Genomic DNA, 19,018 nt, shown 5'->3' on the forward strand with positions numbered 1-19,018 from the left:
GGCTGGCCTTTGTTCGATGGGATCCAAAGTCAGGAGGCGGCGAGCCCTATGTTTATGTTTGGACAACACGCCTTTATGATTTCTGTTTGATTGCCGCCGCCGAGCAAAAGTAGGATGACGATGACCGGGCCACCAGCCACCAGCCACCAGCCCAACCAGTAAACGCCATTAGTCACACATTGCGGAATGGGGCTCGTTGTGGCGCTCAAGTGGAAAATTGAATTTATCACTTGAACATGCCAAGCAAACGTTTGTTTCGCCCTCGCATTTAACTTGCCCTACTGACTCCGGCTGCACTGCTTGGTGATTTTTCCTGGCTAATTTTCAGTGGAAATTTCATTTCGATTGTGAAATCGTGAAAAGGGCAAATCTATGTGAGACACGTAATCAACTCGTTTGTGAATACTTAACAGCAACAGCGACCACTCCCCCATTCATTTGTCTTTCTATTTTGCAAATGTTTTCCACTTGGCGGACTTCTGATGGCCAGTATTTCAACCCCTTCTTGACTTGGACATTTTTCCGCCCAAAGGTTAATTGAAAATTAGTCAAATGGGCGGTGCCATTGACGGAAGGGGCGTGGCCGGCTGGCTGCAATTTGGGTAATTTGCATTTTTATTAAATTTTAATTTACCGACAGTTTTGCCTTTCGGCAAGTCGTGTGGCGCGGTGATTAGTCGCTGGATTTGCATAAAACGCTGCCATAAATTGTTGCAAATTGAAAATAGCACAGAAATACAGGAATACAGCTGTACAAGAACAACAACTGCCATAAATTGCATTGGTCGGAGTAAATAAATTAGAACGAATTACATTACAATGCAGCAAGCATTTTAAGCTTGGCATTTTCATTCCCAGTTTGGCCAGTTGCGGTCGTTCGCTGGTGGTTTTATTTATGGCCAGCGACCCATAAATCTGAACAGTTTGTCAGCTGTGCGTTTAATTAAAACAAAAATTATCTAAATTATTGTCAGGGACACGGCTGAAAGGCAACTCATTTTATTCCACACCATTGAAATGCATAAATATGCAGATGCGTACGTAAATTTTTCGGGCTTTAGTCTCCACCATCAAGGACAAGGCGATTCGGCACATGAAATAAACTCTATCGAAATCACACATGTAAATCTAAACACCAACACACAAACACACACGCCCAACAAGAAAAAACACACACACACAGATACTTACCAGCACACATTCAATCTTGTTGTGGCCCATAAGTATGCAATGCTGTGCATAAAATACAAGTACGCAACTTGTTTCCTTTCCTTTCCCTTTGGTGACTGCGGTGGAAAAAGGGGAAAGAGGAAAAATGGGGGGAAATGGGAGGAAAAGCGGGTCGTGCTGGTCGTAAATTTACATATTTTGCAAATAAATAAAACGGATTTTGTCGCCGGCGAAGCCATCGCTGAAATGTCACAGCATAAAATGGCGAAAGAAGCGCCAAATAAATACAAAATAAAATAGCTACAAAATGGCCAAAAAAGCGAGCAATAGTTGGGCGAGCAGCCAAAGGCCAGGGAGTCGCGTCTGTCGCAGAGGTGTGCCCCCTGCTCCCTGCCCCTTGCCCCCTGAACCCTGCCGCCTGCTGCATGCCCCACGACCACGTCTCTGCCCCCTGATCTTGCCACACTGTTGCCAAGTAAGCAAATTGAGTGCGCCACGTCTGAGTTATGGCAGTCTGCCGAAGCAGATACAAAATAGCACCAGCATTGATAGCAAAGCCTTCCCAACTGGCTCCTTGGGCGTGGTCATACACCAGGCAGCTCACATGGAGAAAATATTACAGAGAAATTGGTCATCTATCCGCAGATGAAAATGCATCCTACCTTTTTCTAAACAATCATCACTGCATTTTATTTGAAAGTTTCGTATTAAACGCTCTTGAAGAAGTAACTCAAATAACTTTTTTTTTTATTTCTGATTATGAGCTCTGTCTGCAACATCTTTCGCCGTATATAAACACCTTCTAGAAACAGCTAAATGAACCACATCTTTAATTAGAAATTCTATGCATATGGCTGCTCTTTGTACTTTTCTTCAGAAGATTCAGCGGCGAAAATAGAAATGTATTGCACATTGCCGCCCCACGTAGAATAAACTAGCAAGTTTAATGCGAAAATGAAATAAGATTTATAGACGACATGATATTAAAGATTTATTACGTTTTTGATCAAACTGATAAGACAACCTCGTAATTTACTTTTTGAAGTGGAAAATTTAATGGACAAATCGAAATGCTAATGTGGTGATAATTTAAGTAGGTAGTTTTTTTTCGTCTGCACATTATATATGTGATATATATGGACGATAGGGGTTTATGTTCTGGGTTCTATGGCCACTTAAGCTTGGAATTGAACTCGTTGCCGATTTGGTTTATGGCTCTAGAAATTGAAAGGCGCAAGTGTCAAATGCACGCAGCAAAAGCGAAACGATGGGGGAAAATGTTGCAGGGGCCAGAGAAAGTGGAGCTCTCTAATGTGTGTTTGTTTTGCTTTCACAAAACGCTGCCGGGAATCGGGAATCGGGTGTAGCAAGGGGGATAGTGGGGATCATGGGTTGAGTGGCACTAAATCATCTAATGCCCCTGCTCATTAGCAATCAATGCATAGCAGTAGCGGCAAAAGCAGCAGCAAAGCAAACAAAACAACAACATTCGGCGGAGGGGCAAAACGCAAAAGGCTGCCAACACTTCACACTTCATTGGAGCTCCGCCTTTGAGTCACAGGCAAAATGGCGCTAAGCACACACACACCACACACACACTCATATGGAGGGGGTGGTGTTGGGTGTTGATGGTTGGAGGAGGCGAACGATTAACAAGCAAATTAGCATGAAATTATTTCAAAACAGGCGCACACAGTAAATAAATCAATTAGCTCAACAACAAAAAAGAGCAATCAGCAGCAGCAAGTGCCGAGCTTCGAGCTTCCAAGGAGGTCGCGACAGCTGCCTCATTGGTAAACAAAAGCGAACAATTAAAAGCTTTTCCAGCATATGCACAACACATTGCTGCACTTGGGAAAACAAGCGCCATAATGGGGGAAAACTCAAGACATTTGCCAAACTTTTATCTTTAAAATGGAAACGAAATTTAATCCGGGGGATTACAATTGGATAATATGCTTTCTAAAATGAAACTTAAACTTGTTAGAAATATTTAGCAATAATTAGCGGGAATATCTTCTAAATAGACCCCCTTTTTTCTCAGAGTGTGGGTGGGAGTGTAGGCCAAAATTTGGGCCAAAGTGCAAGTCAACGCGGCGGCGAGTTCCCATGACTTGGCATCTGCATCTGCACTTGTCATGTGGGGGGCGTTCGTAGGTTCCGCTTGATGGCAAACGCAGATGCAGCTGCAGATACAGATACAGATACAGATACAAATACAGATACTAAGATATCTGCATATACTCCAGATACGCGCCGCCAAGGCAGCGCAGCACTTGCCCCGTCACATTATTTTAATTATTTGTTTACGCAAGACAAACAAACTTGCTGGCGGCACTTGTCTTGTCTTGTTTCTGGATCATCGTTAAAAGTTACGAGCTGGTGTTTTTTTGAGCTCTGAATTCCAAGAACTGGATGCTCCAAGCTGCGAACTGGGAAGCTGAGAAGCTGGGGAACAGGCCGAAAACAAAGCCAAGGCGCCTAATTAGCCATCCCCGAGTCGGCGTCATGCGAATTTGTCAAATTAAGCAGCAGACGCTGCGCTTTGGCTCCAATGAGTCAGCTGTTCGGCACGCCAGTGTCAGAATTAACGTTCCCGAAAATGTGCAGGCAATTATCGAGGCCAGCTGGCAGCCAAAAATAAAGCAGGAGCAATGTAAATGCGCGGAGGACCAACAACTGCCTTACTGGCCAGGCGCCCTTGTGGTGGGGGCATTTTGGGCGGATGAGAATGCAGGATGCGCGGCGCCAGCATCTGCAGGAGATGAGAACAGCCAGCGAAATGAAAAGCCCCAAGCCAACGTGGGGGAAAAGCGGGAAAGGCGGAAAAAGGAGGGCGAGGACAGCTCTAGTGAAGCGACACTGATTAAAAAATTGTTTGACAAGAAATCAGCGCGACATTTGTCCAACTGGGGAGAGTGGAAAGTGGAGCCAGGAGACTGCCAACTGCCGAATGTCGACTGTCGCCTGTTGACTGCTTCTGCCTCAAGTGTCGCTGTTAATTCGGCACAAATTTAATTGTCAGCTATAATTAAATTGATTTTCACTCCGGTAGCAAACTGCTGACTGGAGGCATCGCTCGAATTTCTGCCGTGCGTTGGCCCCAAAAGTGGCGCCCAATCATCCGCCATTTCGCGCAGTCTTGCATTTTATTTTGGGAAAAAAACCCTGGAAAAAGCTCTTATTTTTTTTGAGAAAATTTGATTTATTTAAATCGGAATTACTGGACTCTCTACGGCAAACATTTACGCATTTTTCAGTTTCTGTCCAAATCCAAATATGTCCTTCGGCACCCGGGCTTCCCCAGATGTATATATAAATATATATATGTGTTTTATATTTTTTGGTGCGTGGGCAACGAAATTAAATTGCATTAAAAACACATAAAAATATTTTGGGCCATCTCGTGTCAGGGGGACATTTTCGAAGCGGCAGCGAAGCCATTGAAGTGTATAGTATAGTATAGTATAGTGTAAGTATGGTGTAAATGTGTGTATGGGCCTTAGTTCTAAATCGGTTGTACCTACCGCAGAGGCGTGGGCTAGGGGGTTTCTAAGAAACTTCCAATTAGTTGTCCATTTTATAAATAGTAAATACATATTTATTTTGGACTGCCCATTAATTCCATTTTACAAGATTAAGACCACAATTTAAACTTCATTTTGTGGTGCCTGAAATAATTATTAAGATTATCCCCTTTTATCTGATGTTGTACTACGTCCCTGAGCGCATAGTGCTCAGTTGCCAGAGGGCCGAGTTCTCTTGTGCTGTTTCGAAAAACTGGCACAAATTCAAAAATGATTTTTACGCAATTTTACGACAACTTGAAAAAGAAGGGACTATAAATAAATTGCCCCTAGGCTTGGTCGAACTATTTGTATTCGGTAGCTGTGTGTTACTTTCGTTTTTGTGCAGCTCCTGTTGCTGTTGCTGCTGCTGTTGCTGCTGCTGTTGCTGCTGCTGCCTGTGACATGAGTCACAAAAGGCAGGCGGTCGCTGTCGCATGTTTACCTACGAAATTTGCCCTGTGCATTTTAATTGAAAATAATAAACACGCGTGTAAATAATGTGCCATGCCCCTGTCAGACCCACAACGCACCCAGCACACAGCACCCAGCACACAGCACCCAGCATATTTGGCCCAGTTTTGAGGTTACTGCTGCTGCTGCTACTGCTGCTGCTTTTGTTGCTGCTCCTGTTTGCAGCCAAGCGAGCGGTGTCCTGTCGTGTCCTGTAGCTGCGCCTCGGCTCCTCATCCGAAACCTCCTCTCCAGCTGGAACTACAGCAGCGGCTCGTGTTGCGCAGCATGTGTTGCATGTTGCTGCAGGAGGAGCAGCAGGAACAGCAGCAGTAGCAGCAATAGCATCAGCATCAGCAGCAGCAACAGCAGCAGCAATGCCCCTTGCTGTTGTTGCTGTGTCGGCGAAAAATATCCTGCAGCAAGTCGTTGCCATATTTTACTTTTTAAATGCCGTGCGGCTGCTTTGTGTGCCATTGCTGGCATTTTAATTTATTTGCTCATTTTCACTGTTTTCCAGTTACCAGTTACCAGTTTCATTTTCAGTTTCGTGTTTCCCTACTCACTCACAGCTCTTTCGACTGGTTCTTGCGGTTGAGCTTGTGCTGTGGTCCCAGGACACCTCCATTTTTTTTGCCATCATAACCAACACGTTTCACAGCTCGAGTGAGCGATGGAAATTATGCTGACTAGTCGAGGTAGACTTCAGTTTGCCATTCTGCTGCTGGTGACAGCGGAAAGTGTATTTGACTTTCGTCCTGCGGCGTCGCTTGTTATTTTTACATTTGGTCCAAAATTAAAAGCGCATAAATTTGTATAATTCATGGACATGTGTACCAGCTGCTGCTGCGGCTGCTGCAATTCGTATGAGGCGCGTAGCCCACATTCTTCACACCCAGCGGCTTTTGTTTTTGGGTGGTCGTCGTCGGCGGTGTAATTGGAATCAAGTAATTTACGCGCCATTAGAGCGACCTGTCGAACCAACTGGAGGTCAGTTTCAGCATCCAATTAACGTGGCATAAAATGGCCATTCACCGCGTTTGCTATTGCGATTCTGTGTAATTGCGGTGCTCTGAAATTATAATATGCCGCAAGTGGCATTCAATCAATTGCAATTAAAAAACTGTTTAAGCAAATAAATAATTAAACACAAACTGCCCGGCCAGAGAGGACCATAAATCAAGGAAATCAGCTTACAGCTAAGTTAACCAAAGCCGCAACTAATTTTGCCGATTAATAATGCACATCCATGCACATTTTGCCCACTGGAGTTTAAAAGGATTTTAGTGTGGACAAAAGCGAGTGAGTGCTGCACTGCGACCACATTCGCTCTTCGAATTTAATGTGTTGTTTAAATGCTCCTTGAGTCGCTCGAGTTAAGACCCCAAAGCGCCCAGAAAACCCGAGCAACAGTTGCGAGGAAAAAGAAAATGGCATAACCAGCAGTCAGGACAACGGCGAAAACGGCCAGAATGAAAAGAGGAGAACAAAAAAAAAACAGCCACGTAATGGCCGACAACAAGGACAACAAAGCGCTGACTGGAATATTTTTCGTATTTTATTATTAAATCACGTAGCCAGTGCAATACGGCGTCCAAAATGACAGCGAACGCATTTTAATTGAAAGCAAAGGCAACGCAACCAAGCCAAGAAGGTCCTTCTCCTTTTCCTACTCTTGTTCTTGGTTCTCTGAAAAATCTGGGGAAAAACGCTAAAGCCAAGTTGAACCGATGATGTGGCACAAGCAGACGAATGGGGAAAAGTGGGTGGCGTTAGTGGGTGTTTTGAAAAAGCGGCGAGTGAATCGCGCTTCTGCAAGAGACTTTGGCCGAGAAGTTTTCTAATTGAAAATGGCGTCGCAAAATTTAATTTGAAAACTTTCACTGCCAGGCCGGCAGAGTGGCCGCCTTCGCTGGCTGGCTGGCTGACCCACAACGCCATCGACAACGACTTGCCGGATTTGTGAAAAAGCCCCAGCTGAACTGTGAGAAAATTCTGGGACATACTGAAGAAAAAAGGCACTTTCTACCACAAGAATGGCAATTTCGAACTACACAATAATCACATAAAAGAGGAGATTTACATAGCCTTACCCTCTTGAACTTAACTGTGCCATAATGTGCTTCAACATACTTATTTAAAATTTACAAGAAATTAATAATTTGAAATGTATATTGCGATTTTATGTACAAGTGTATTTATGGCTTACATATGCTTGGTTATTCACCTTTAAAGCATTATTTTTATTAGTGCACACACTTGTTATTAATAAGCCTGCAAAAGAATGTTGGGGAACATTTCGTATCAGCAGAGGTCCGCCAAGAAATATTTCGCCTAATTGAATCGCCTGGCGCGAACATTTGTTGCTCGACTTCTTTGGCGCCACGAATTCGCGACACTCGCCCAAACATTTTGCCTTTAAATAATTCTGGTACATTTATTATTTTTTTTGTGCTTGTCCCCAGTGTATGGGAACTTCTTAATTTGTACATTACCAGTGTTTTGGCCAAAACGAAGTAATGCAAACAAAGAGCACGAAACACAAGAGTCATGTACACAAGAGTCAGGCTAAGCACTTTTTGGGGTTTATTTGCCCTCTCAAAGATGGCGGCAACCGGAAGTGCACACACACACACACACAGGAAAAGAAAAATACGCAGGGGCAAAGTCAAAGGCTGAAGCAGGGAAAACAAAACATTCTGGCATTTCTAATTATAAGTAAATATTCATACTCACATTTCTAGCGAAGTGAGAGTCAGTGTGTGTGTGAGTGTGCGAGTAAAGCACTTTAAAAGTTATTTACACACACACGCTGAATGGAGGCAACCATGTTAGGCAGCCCGTAATGCATGCTAAAAAGTGTGAGAAAGTACATTAGGGTCACTGACGACTTTGACTACACTACAAAGGGGCGTGGCAGTGGGGGGCGTGACCCGACAGCTGCTGGGTCAAAATATGGGAGGGAGGGACGAAGCTCCGTCCGCAATGGCAACCACTTTCGCTCTCAACTTGCTACATTTTGTGGCAAGCAAGTGTGTGTGTGTGTGTGTGAGTGTGTCTGTGTTTGCCATAATGTACAATTTAAATGTAAACAATTTGGCCCAACGCGGCAAAGGCAGTCGTGGCATAAAAAGCAGCAAGTAAGGTCGGCCGTTCGAGGGCCTGAGGAGGAAATGAAAAAAGCAGAGTCCGGCCGGAGTCTGAATGAAATATTTAAGAGGCAGTAGAAGCATCGAAGCGATTCCCCCCTTTCTATATGGAGTGGAAGGGCATATGGCAAACTGTGGCGCAGTGTAGCATCTGCTGCCGCCGCTCTGAATAGTGAAACTCAAATATTTATCTTGGCAATTGCCTGTAATTTGGTTTAGTTCCGACTTGCCACCGTTCTAAATAAACTTTTCATTAGCAGCCCCATGGAAGTACAAGCAGCAGCTCAAATACGCACACAAAAAAGGGCTAAGGATCGAGAGCGCAGGACACATAGTACAGATATACATACAATTATGCTGAGCTCGCTCTGATTTCAGTTAATTAACTAACTTATGTTTTGCGTAATTGACTTTTATGTGCGTGTGGCAAACGATTCAATCAACCCCCAACCACGCCATCCAACATCCGCCGTTCACCATTTACCATTTACCATTTACCATTCACCAAGAAGACAAAGCCGCAACCGCAGAACAAAACCACACTGCGCATACAGTGCGTATGTGTAATGTGTTATCTATGTGCTATGTGCTACGTGTTATGTGTTATGTGTTATGTGTCAACCCCAATGGCCCGATCCGAATTCCATTCGCTTACGCTTTAAATATCAATTGAATAGAACCATTTGGTTGAAACAAAAAAAAAACAGGTTCGAGTATTGACAGATTGCCAAATACCATTTTTTTTTCTTTCATTGTTTTTGGCTACTGTTTACAATGACACGGCACACTTAATGGGCAGCCTGTGAGTCTAAGTTTATTTAGACAAACGCTTTGTTGATTTTCTATTATTGTTCTTGCAACACTTTCCTTTCCTTTTGCCGTGGCTTTATTTTGCCTAAAGTTCATTAAACTATTGGCCAGCAGCCAACGTTTGCTTAAAAAAAAATCAATTAAATATATCCGCTGGCTGTATTACGTGGATATCTTAAACCCAGAGAGCGAATCTCGCCATGAAGAGCCGCAAAAGCCTCCAACCACTGCATAATTAATGCAACGTTGTCTTGGGGCACTGGCCTTGTGGCAAGGAGACTCCGACGCAGAGAATTTCCAGCCAAATGGGGCACGAAACGCTGATGCTGGCTGCTCTTGGTTTATGCATGCAAAGTAACACGTTGCGTATGCGCAATTTTTCCATAGTAAACTTAAAGCTTTACGGTCCGGTGGGAAATGGTTAAATCGTAAAATAAAATAAAAATACACTTTCTGTGTGCGTGTGTGTGTGTGTTCTGAGTGAATTTCGCAGAGATATCATCCCAAATGCATTTCCATTTTTCACTACATCCGAAAACGCATTCGAAAACACGCCATTGTCTTAATTGGAATTATAAAACAGCCATAAACACTCAACGAATTCGATGGAAATGAATTGATTCATGCCGTTGAGAGCCTGTCAAATGCACCGATGCACAAATGATGCGCTACCCAGAAACTCCCTCATGCAGTCAAAATTCCAATTGAGTGCTATTAGCTCTAGTCGCGCGCCCCTCAGTTCATGCAACTCTCGGGGTTAAGTAAATTACCAGTGGCCAAAAATAGACACAAATAATGTGATGTGTCAAAACAAAACATCAAAAACGAGGGTGGACCGCAGGTAGAGCCAGTTTGGGGGCCTTGGAACATCGAAACTTCTTGAAGGCACATCAAAGACGACGGATGCAGCGTCGTGCGACTGGCAATAGAAGAATTAAATGTGGTCATAAATCATGGGGAGCGAAGCGCTAACAACTGGGCAAATGCCAGAGGCAATTATAAATAGATCTTAATCGCGGTGGAGCACATCAAAAAGTGCTTCCAGCTCTTTGCATAATTGGTCAGATGTAGGAGTTTGCAGCTGTATGGCGTCTTATAGAGGGTGTGCGGATGTGGCAGCCATGATTTAGATTTAGAGCCACTGCCATTTGGCACCACACATATCCGCATATCCGAGGCCATTCATATGGATTTACGGGTTAGGTGTCGTCTCCTCTCGTTTTGGCCACATACGACTATTTGCACAGCCTGCCCGCAAGCCAAAGCGTTGACAAATTGCAGCAGAGAATCCGGCAGAAGCAGCATTTTGCCAGCCATTTTGCTAGCCATTTTGTTTGCCATTTTACTCAAGTTGTCAGCGAGTGCGCGCCGTAAAGTATGCAACTTATAACAAATGGCCAACTCGTTGGCTTTGCGGCCAAAAGAACACAGCTTTTCCAACGAGCGCTGCGCTCTGGGACTTCAATAATGTGCAAATATTTTCGCGCTGCTGCATACATTTTTCCCTGCCTTTTTTTTTTTTTTTTTTGCCGCTCTAATCCCATTTACTTGCGCTGAAAATCATCAAAGAGCGGCAGAAAACACCAGCAAAAAAAGTGTTTGCAAGTTTATTTCGCAAAATAAAAGCAAAAATAAAAGCGCGGCCAGAGTGCGGTGTCGCTTAAAATTAAGCCATAAAGGCTGAGCCGATCGAGTTGGGTATTTTAAACTGCATAAAAAGCGAGCTCTGCTCGGGGCAAGTTAAGCACACAGTTTTGCTTTAAGTTACCAGATAACGAGGCCTCCAAAACGAAGCGACAGCCGCATTATGGTGCAGGTGGGGCAAAAATAAAAGAAGCCGCTCAGGCGGAAACAATGTGGAAATTTTACAGGTTGCCCTGTCAAATAAAATAACACAAAACATGGGCCCAACACACACAAATTCACAAGAAATCATTTTTTTTTTGTGTCGAATCAAAAAGGAAGAAATAACGCAAACCGGGGAAGGAGAAGCCGACAAGGACCAAAAAAGAAACATCAAGGAACATCGACAACGGCAAACGACGCTGGTGACGACAACCGGCGAACGGAAGCGGAGGACAAGGACAATGCGACAACGGCGGTACAAGACGGTGGGCGGCTGTGGGTGTCGGTGGGCGTGGCAACTGCCAGCAGGTGTGGGCAGTGGGGCGGTGGGGCGTTGACCGTTTTCGCTGGCGAGGGCGTGGGAAGGGGGAGGGGGCGTTGCTGCCGCGAGTGGCAAGCGGAAGCATTGTGTTAAAATAACAAACAATCAGCCGAATCATGCAGGAAGTGCAAATAATAAATAAATATATATCGCACTGCGAGGCATTTCTTCAGAATCAACTTCGATTGCCGACGACAGCTAATAAAATACAAGAAAAAGCGAACGAAATCCGTAGGAATTCAATATGCTCTTACAAACACAGTGGAAATTTACTATAATTTTTAAAAATGCTTTCTATTAATAAATGAATGTTATGACAACAAGTTTCATTTCCAGAACTGAAATGATATCTTTTTGATTTCTTGCCAAAATCGAGATATAATATTACCTATGTAGACAGCGATTCTGATGCATTTATATGAGCTTTACTTATAAGTAACTCAGTTTTAGGGGTTTTTTTTTCTAAGTGCAGTGATATAATAAACCTTCTTTATCTTTCAGTACCCGCTCGATTGGTTTGGGCCGCTTTGGGCAAAACGGTGGAGCTGCCCTGCGATTTGACGCCGCCCACGTCGCAGGATTCGGTGAAGCTGCTGCTGTGGTTCAAGGACACCACGGGCATTCCTCTGTACAGGTGAGCTAAAACTACTGCTTTATATGTGCATACATACAACCCGGGGGTCACTGGTGCGCAATCAGCCACTCCGAGAGCCTACGAGACAGCCATCCATCCATCCGTCCGTCCATCCGTCCGTCCATCCATCTGTCCGTCCATCCATCCATCAGTCCATCAGGAGCGTGAAATAATCGTCAGCATCCTTTTGCTACACCTTACGTGTTTTATTTTTTTTTCCCGCCAAGCGCTTTTGGCTTATTTCCGGCAGCTGCCACATGTGTGTACAATGTGTGAGGTTGTTTTGGGGGCAAGGATGCGCCCGTCATAATCCACTTTGTTATAATAAATGTAAAGCACATCCGATTACGGCTGTCGTTGCTAAAGTGTAGCAAATTTTCACGCACACACGCATATGGACCCGTAGCCATCATGATATTTTCCTGCTCCTTTTTTTTTTTTTTTTTTCATAAATTTACGCTGATAAATTTTCAATATAAATTGTGGCAGCCAGCGTGTGCCCTGCATGCCAAGTGGCAAATGGCAAATGCCTTCCGACTTTGCGTGCCGCTGCCGGCAGCCGGGAAACACTCGGTAAAACTCTCGGGAGCACTCATTAGAAAGGGGTTTATGGGGTTGGCAAAAAGGGGAAAAAGGGGCCAAAAGGATCTGTGTCGGGCCAGTCGTGCACGTGAAGTGGCCGGTACTCGATAATCATAAGCGGCGAAATGCAGCAGGAGCAATGGCTCCTGTGCTGGCCACCCCAGAGTCCTGAAATAAACTGAGTAATTTACTAAAACAGCAACAAATTACTGCAATTTGCGCAAAGCTGCCAAAGTCGCGGGGCAGGCGAAGGAGAAGGAATACAGGAGCAGTTCGTCCTGGCACACTCCACACTAAACTCCTGGCTCATGGTGTGCAAATTGAGCGTCATTTTTTATGGACCCAAATTATGCGAGGGGCGCTGGAGGGTTGGAAGGTGGCCATGTCGGCCAACTTATGCTACTCGCATATGCTTATTTATGACATCTAATAATCGCTACATGCTGCCACGCCCCCCCACTTACACTTATACCATCGCCATCCTGATTTTTTCCCCACTTTTTCCCTCTTTTCCCCTTGCAGTCTGGACTCGCGGGGCGGCAACGTGAAGTTGGCGCCACATGCGGCCATAGCTAGCGATCTGGGGCAACGTCTGTTCTTCAGCATCGGCGACAATCCCAAGGATTCCCGCCTGCAGATCAACGATGTGAAGCCGGAGGACGGTGGCGTCTATCGCTGTCGCGTCGACTTCTTCAACTCCCCAACGCGCAACTTCAGGCACAACCTGACCCTAGTTGGTAAGTGGCAACAGTTCGTAGGATAGTGCGCATTATGGAGCATCATTTTTCGTATCCATTTCAGTGCCGCCCGAGGAGCCGCGCATCTTCGATGCCCAGGGCAAGGAGATATCCCAGATGGCAGGACCCTTCCGAGAGGGCTATGAGCTCTTTCTCTGCTGTCAAGTGAGAGGCGGTGAGTTAGCAGACACAAGTTCCTGTCTATTATGTCAGACAGCTGACAATAGCTGAGCACTGAAAAATATCATAGTTAGATATAATATAATTTGATTTAATTATCATTGTTAAAGCAGAAAAAAATGTTGCAAAAACGCGTAATGACGTTACTCTAAGCTCTATTACGATAATTAAAAATTAAACACAAACAAATATATAAAACATAAGTGCTCTTTAATAGTGTAAGCTAAACGCAGCTTATGCTCGCAGTCAACTAAGCGCAAAAAATGCAGTTTTTCGGCACGCCATTTACAGGTTAATCCTCTTTAATTTCAAACCTCCATTTTTTTTTTACTGTGCACTCGAACGCACTTTATGCGGTGGTCTGACCCACTTAACTGTCGTGCGTTTCACTGTGTTTGTCAGCGCCACAGCAACCGCAGTCAGACGCATTGTTTACCATCGCACTCAGGAGTGTCAATTGCAACCGGTTGCAAGTATCCTTCACATCCTGCAGCATCATCTCACTGTCTCTCTTTCACTTTCACCTGTTTGCAGGACGACCCCCGCCCAAAGTCACCTGGTGGCGCGACGACACCGAGCTAATCGGCACCAGTCACACATCCGTGGAGGAGGGCGCCACCGTGATGGTTAATCAGCTGCTGATTGGAACCACCACGCGGGACTTCTACGGAATTCGCATCGAGTGCCGGGCGCAGGGCACACGACTGGTGGATCCGGTTCGCAAGGATGTCACCGTGCAGGTTTACTGTGAGTCATCAGCCCCAACAACAACAACAACAACAACAACAGCATCAACATTTCCAATAAACATTTGCCATTCATTACAACACAACTCCGCTAGCCAGCTACTTGGCAATAAAAGTATTCCATTTCAATGCATGCCATGAAAACATTCGTTGATTAGCTGACTTGTTGACCAAAGGGTCCTTTTATTGAACTATATTATATATATATTTTTTATATATATGTATATGTATTTACTCTATTGTGCACTTTTCCATTGGCAGTGAAACCGGTGCGCGTAAAGATTGCAACTCCCAACGAACTGCTGACCGCTGGACAACCGATGCCCATACGCTGCGAGTCCTGGGGCTCGTATCCTGCGGCCAAGATCACCTGGCTGCTCGATGGCGAGCCCATTCGCAATGCGGAGGTCACCGTCCACAGCGACAAGGAGGTGAGTAAATGTCCTAGCCAAATTGCCCGAAAATGTCTGACTATTTTATGGAGTACACGATGTGGATAGCTGGGCGAAAGGCGAAAGTTTTCGTTCCCAGGACAACGCAACTTTGTGCCCGGAAAATTTGCTTCGAGCGTTTGACATTTGATAGCTGGCCGCAGTGCAGCAGGCACTTCCACATCCCATATAACACTGTGCGGCACTTAATAGCTCCAGATTCTCGGGGCAGCAACAAAGGCAACCGAGGCGACCACTGGGTGACCCTAAATGCTAGCCGGGCAAACTTTTCCCAGCAGCCGCAGAGGGAGACAGAGAGAGACAAAAGGACGAAAGGACGAAGGGACAACTTGACTCTTCGCCAGCCGCCGCTTCTTTGATGAACTGCAATGGCGAAAAGTTTTGGGCCAAGCTGCACAAATTTGCACTCCATGCAGCCAAAGGCCAATGATTCGGTTAATGTGCGAATTTTTATTGGTATCCATCGTCCTTTGCCCTTTGCATCTGCTGGTAGCAATTTTCTTCCACTAAAGTCAGCATTTATCAGTTCCTTTTGCCTATCCGTTGAAGGTATCGAAGATGTCTCAGTTTTCGGCATCCATTAGTTGCTTTTTTTCGTGGTGCCACTGCCACTGGCTTTTTCGCTTTCTAATTATGCCATGTAAATGGATAGTTGCTGCCAAACGTCGTCAGGCATTAGTCAACTCGTGCATAACCGACTCGACTTCCATCTGGGGGACAGAGATTTCCACACACGAAGAGTCAGAGGGAGTCCTCTGCGCTTGTTAGTTTGCCTGGCCGGGCATCGATTGTTGCCAAAACGTGGCTCGACGACTTTGGGGCTCGGAGCTGGTTGATGTCGTAACTTAATACCCAGTTTGCCATGGGATCCTCTGCTTCGCATCCACATCGCCTTTCCCAGGGCTGACTGACTGGGTAAACTGCTGCACACGGACATCGGCTTAGCTCGAAATTCGAGTCATTATTTTCAAAGACCATGCTGCAAAATGCTACTCGAGTGGCCACAGCGCCGAAGAAGAGCTAACGAAGGCCGCCTATCAAACGGGGATATATGGCAGCTCTAAAGGAGTTTAAGTTTCACTTAAAAGTCCAAAACATTTCAAAACATTTCGTAGGAACATGATATATCGTGTATTATTATATAAAGAGATAAAATATCTAAACAATAAGATGATGAAATTCCAGTCAACAAAAAGCTGGGCTCCGCTAACAAAAGCAGCTTAAGTCTTGATAAATAGCATTTAATATTATATATATATTTATATTTAAACCAAAATCATTCAATTTTTACCACCGTGTCCTGTAGCTAATACGCCGTTCTTTTTGCACCATTTATTTTCCGCAGGATGGGAATATCACCACGAGTATTCTGACATTGAAGGTAACATCGGAGAACGATAATGCCGAGCTGACGTGTCGCGCCACGAATCCCTGGTTCTCCGGTGGCGCCATCGAGGACAAGCGCATCATCCGTGTGGCATGTGAGTACATACTCCAGCATATTCCTCCTCCTTTGGTGAACTGCTCGTCTGGTATCCCACTATGAGCACCAGTTGTGTCCTGTGGAATAAAGGCTGCTGGGCATTTGGGTCTGGGTCTCGGCTCTGAGCTCTGAATCCGGGCCACGGCCTTCGAAGGCTTTTGTGTATTCTTAACACAACTGCCCAGGTCCTGGGCCCATTTCAGTGTGCATGTGTGTGTTGCCGTGTGGTCTTGACCGAGGAAAGTCCAATTAGACGCATATTACGGCCAGAGCCAGCGTAATTTTATTAAGGCCAAAGGATCCATAGGATCCAAAGGAGCCAACGGATCCGGAACGGAGCCAACCAAGTTGGCTGGAGGCCACATCAACCTGTTGGCCGGCCACCTTTAGCTAAGCGGCTTATAAAATGCAGTCAAGTTGACTTCAATGTCGTGTTCCTTGACTTGCCTTGATTAAATTTGCACCGTTATGTTTCTATTGCTTTCCTTTTTTTTTACCGGCCTTTATAATATTTGCAACATCCGCTTCCGACTTCCGCTTTACATTACTGCCTCCTCTGCTTTCGTTGATGTTTTCTTGTATGGCAGAGTGCACTGGGAAAAACAAGATACGAGTATACAAAATATTCTTTAGTTCTTATCTTAGATAATATTTTATGAAATATTTTAATATTTGTGACTACCAGTTTGATTAAAATTGTTCCTTAAACTCTGCTCAAAGTTTACATTTCTATCGAAGGATGCTCCTTTTTTTGACGTGCATAAAACCCAGGAAATCTGAATTACCTGCACTCAAATCAGGCCAGCAGTCGACTCGATTTGCCAGCTCTTCATTTTGTGTTTCCTTTTAATAATTCAGCATAAACGTCGGTAATTTTTTCGACCGCTCAGCCCACGTCATTGACATTTGCGAACTGTAGCATAACCACCATAACAGTAGTTGCTCCCCGGCTCCATACTCAACTTTTGAGGATGGCCGACAAAATACTGACTTGGGGCTGCCCAAGTGGCGCCAAGAGTCTTTGGGGCGCGTATTAGATTTTTACAACCGTAACTAATAGTCCCATTTGGCGTGTGGTCAAGAGGACGAGGCCTCCTGTGGCTCAGGCCAAAGGATGTACGGCAGCTGGGGCTAAGTACATTACGCAATGCTGCTGGCCAGGAGGAGTCGGAGTTCACCTCCTGGGCCCATTGCCGTTTATTATTTTGACTTTTATTCAGCAATTCGCTGCGCTCATTAAGCCGGATGCCGCACTCACTTACTTACTGACTCAACTTCTTCTATATTTTGTTGCTGCTTTTTTCCACAGATCCGCCCACGGTATCGGTGCACTTGGCCAACGAAGATCCCAGCCGGCTGGTGACGCGGGCCGAGGGCCAGAATGTCACTTTCAAGTGCCGGGCAGATGCCAGGCCGCCGGTAACCAGCTACTCCTGGTTCAAGAATGTAAGTATATGACCAACTGATTTCATCTTCACTCCCACTCATCATTGTCCATTTTCACAAGCTGACGTGTATCGGACACTTTTTGAAATTTTTATTTTCAATTGCCCCAAGTGGCCCCCAAGGCGTTCACATTCTTGTGGCGCTTTGGACGCAGACACACTTTTGCGGTTTAATTTAATTTGGCAGTAAGAGTGAAAATGCTTCTCATTCCTGCTGTGCCCAACTTTAATGGTGGTCAGGAAGTGTGCGCCGACCAAATGCTGAACTCATTTTTCAAACGTCTTATAATTGGCTCACGATGTCCATTGAAGTCTATTCGTGTTGCAAATTATTTAACTATTTATCATGCGACAAATAAACCGAAAGAGATTGGGATTGACCAAACTGCCACAGTTGGATATTTTTGTGCTATTTTTGTGCCAATTTTGTGCTGGTCAACCATTGTTGACCGACCGCCCGACTGTGACTTTGTCTTGGGCTTTTATTATAAAACCGCATGATTCTGACATCCTTTGACAGTTTTGTCCACATGGCACATCATCATTTTTCATAACAAGCAAAAACCATAAACCCAAGCTCATATTTTTCCGAGCTCACATTTTCCCATGCCATTCTACTCTTTTAACAAATTGCCAAAATCATTTTGACCGAGAAGGGGATGGTTTTTTCCAAAAAACTTCTCATTATTTAGGGCACTTTGATTTTTGATTTTCTGGCAGTGGCATTAATAGGCTACGGGTAAAATGAGGCAAGGAATTATGAAAAACGACTGGCCAAATGTGCGCAAAAAAAGTTATAAAAAGCCAGCGTTCGACGTCAGTTTTCTCGTATATAGATTGTTATTATCAAACGCTTTTTCGCCATTCTTTTGCTTGGCAAAACTTTTTGCACTGGGTCAACTTAAACTTTTGCAGGAGGGCTCGTACCCGCAAAATGAAGTTGAAATGCCGGGCGAGGAATCGAATTAAAGCCAGTATTCGAGCGAAAACACAAATGAATGTGTGTGTGTTGTTGCCAACTTTGCGGCTCTCGGCATTGTTAAATGCATTATGGCACAAGGGCCAATGCAATTACCGCCCTCCATCAGTGCAGTCATGGCTTTTTAATGAATTTTACAAATAATCAAATGATGCAGCATGGCCAATTTGCGGCGTATCTATAACGCGTGTTTCCAGAGGGCTCAAATGCGTTGCTGCAAATTAGCTGTCAATGATATGGAACACACATAGGTGATGTAGGTGGACAGGGCGGCGATAGGAGCTTAAGCCATTTAAATTGCATTATTATTATTATTATGAATTAATTAAATGCATGTGCAAATGTCAGCGGGGATTTCGCTGCTAAATGCATAATCGAATTATTCCGTAGTCAAGCTTTGCTAATGGAGCATTTGCATCCGCATGGAGTCACTTGTCCAGCGAAAATCGGCGACTGCGAAAAATT

At 44.7% G+C, this 19,018-nt stretch overlaps 1 protein-coding gene across 6 annotated transcripts in view; it reads left to right on the forward strand.

Moving 5' to 3' along the window:
* Window positions 1–19,018, forward strand: part of LOC120452556 (nephrin) — a 65,827-nt gene that overhangs the window by 27,883 nt on the left and 18,926 nt on the right. For all 6 annotated transcript variants that reach the window (XM_039636834.1, XM_039636832.1, XM_039636833.2 and 3 more), the window contains exons 3-9: window positions 11,817–11,949; window positions 13,054–13,268; window positions 13,333–13,443; window positions 13,983–14,195; window positions 14,456–14,625; window positions 15,992–16,127; window positions 17,439–17,575. In XM_039636834.1, coding sequence (XP_039492768.1) covers window positions 11,817–11,949; window positions 13,054–13,268; window positions 13,333–13,443; window positions 13,983–14,195; window positions 14,456–14,625; window positions 15,992–16,127; window positions 17,439–17,575 — 1,115 coding nt within the window. The remainder of the gene's footprint in view (window positions 1–11,816; window positions 11,950–13,053; window positions 13,269–13,332; window positions 13,444–13,982; window positions 14,196–14,455; window positions 14,626–15,991; window positions 16,128–17,438; window positions 17,576–19,018) is intronic.

This window comes from Drosophila santomea, chromosome 3R, assembly GCF_016746245.2.
Source record: "Drosophila santomea strain STO CAGO 1482 chromosome 3R, Prin_Dsan_1.1, whole genome shotgun sequence".
NCBI lineage: Eukaryota > Metazoa > Arthropoda > Insecta > Diptera > Drosophilidae > Drosophila > Drosophila santomea.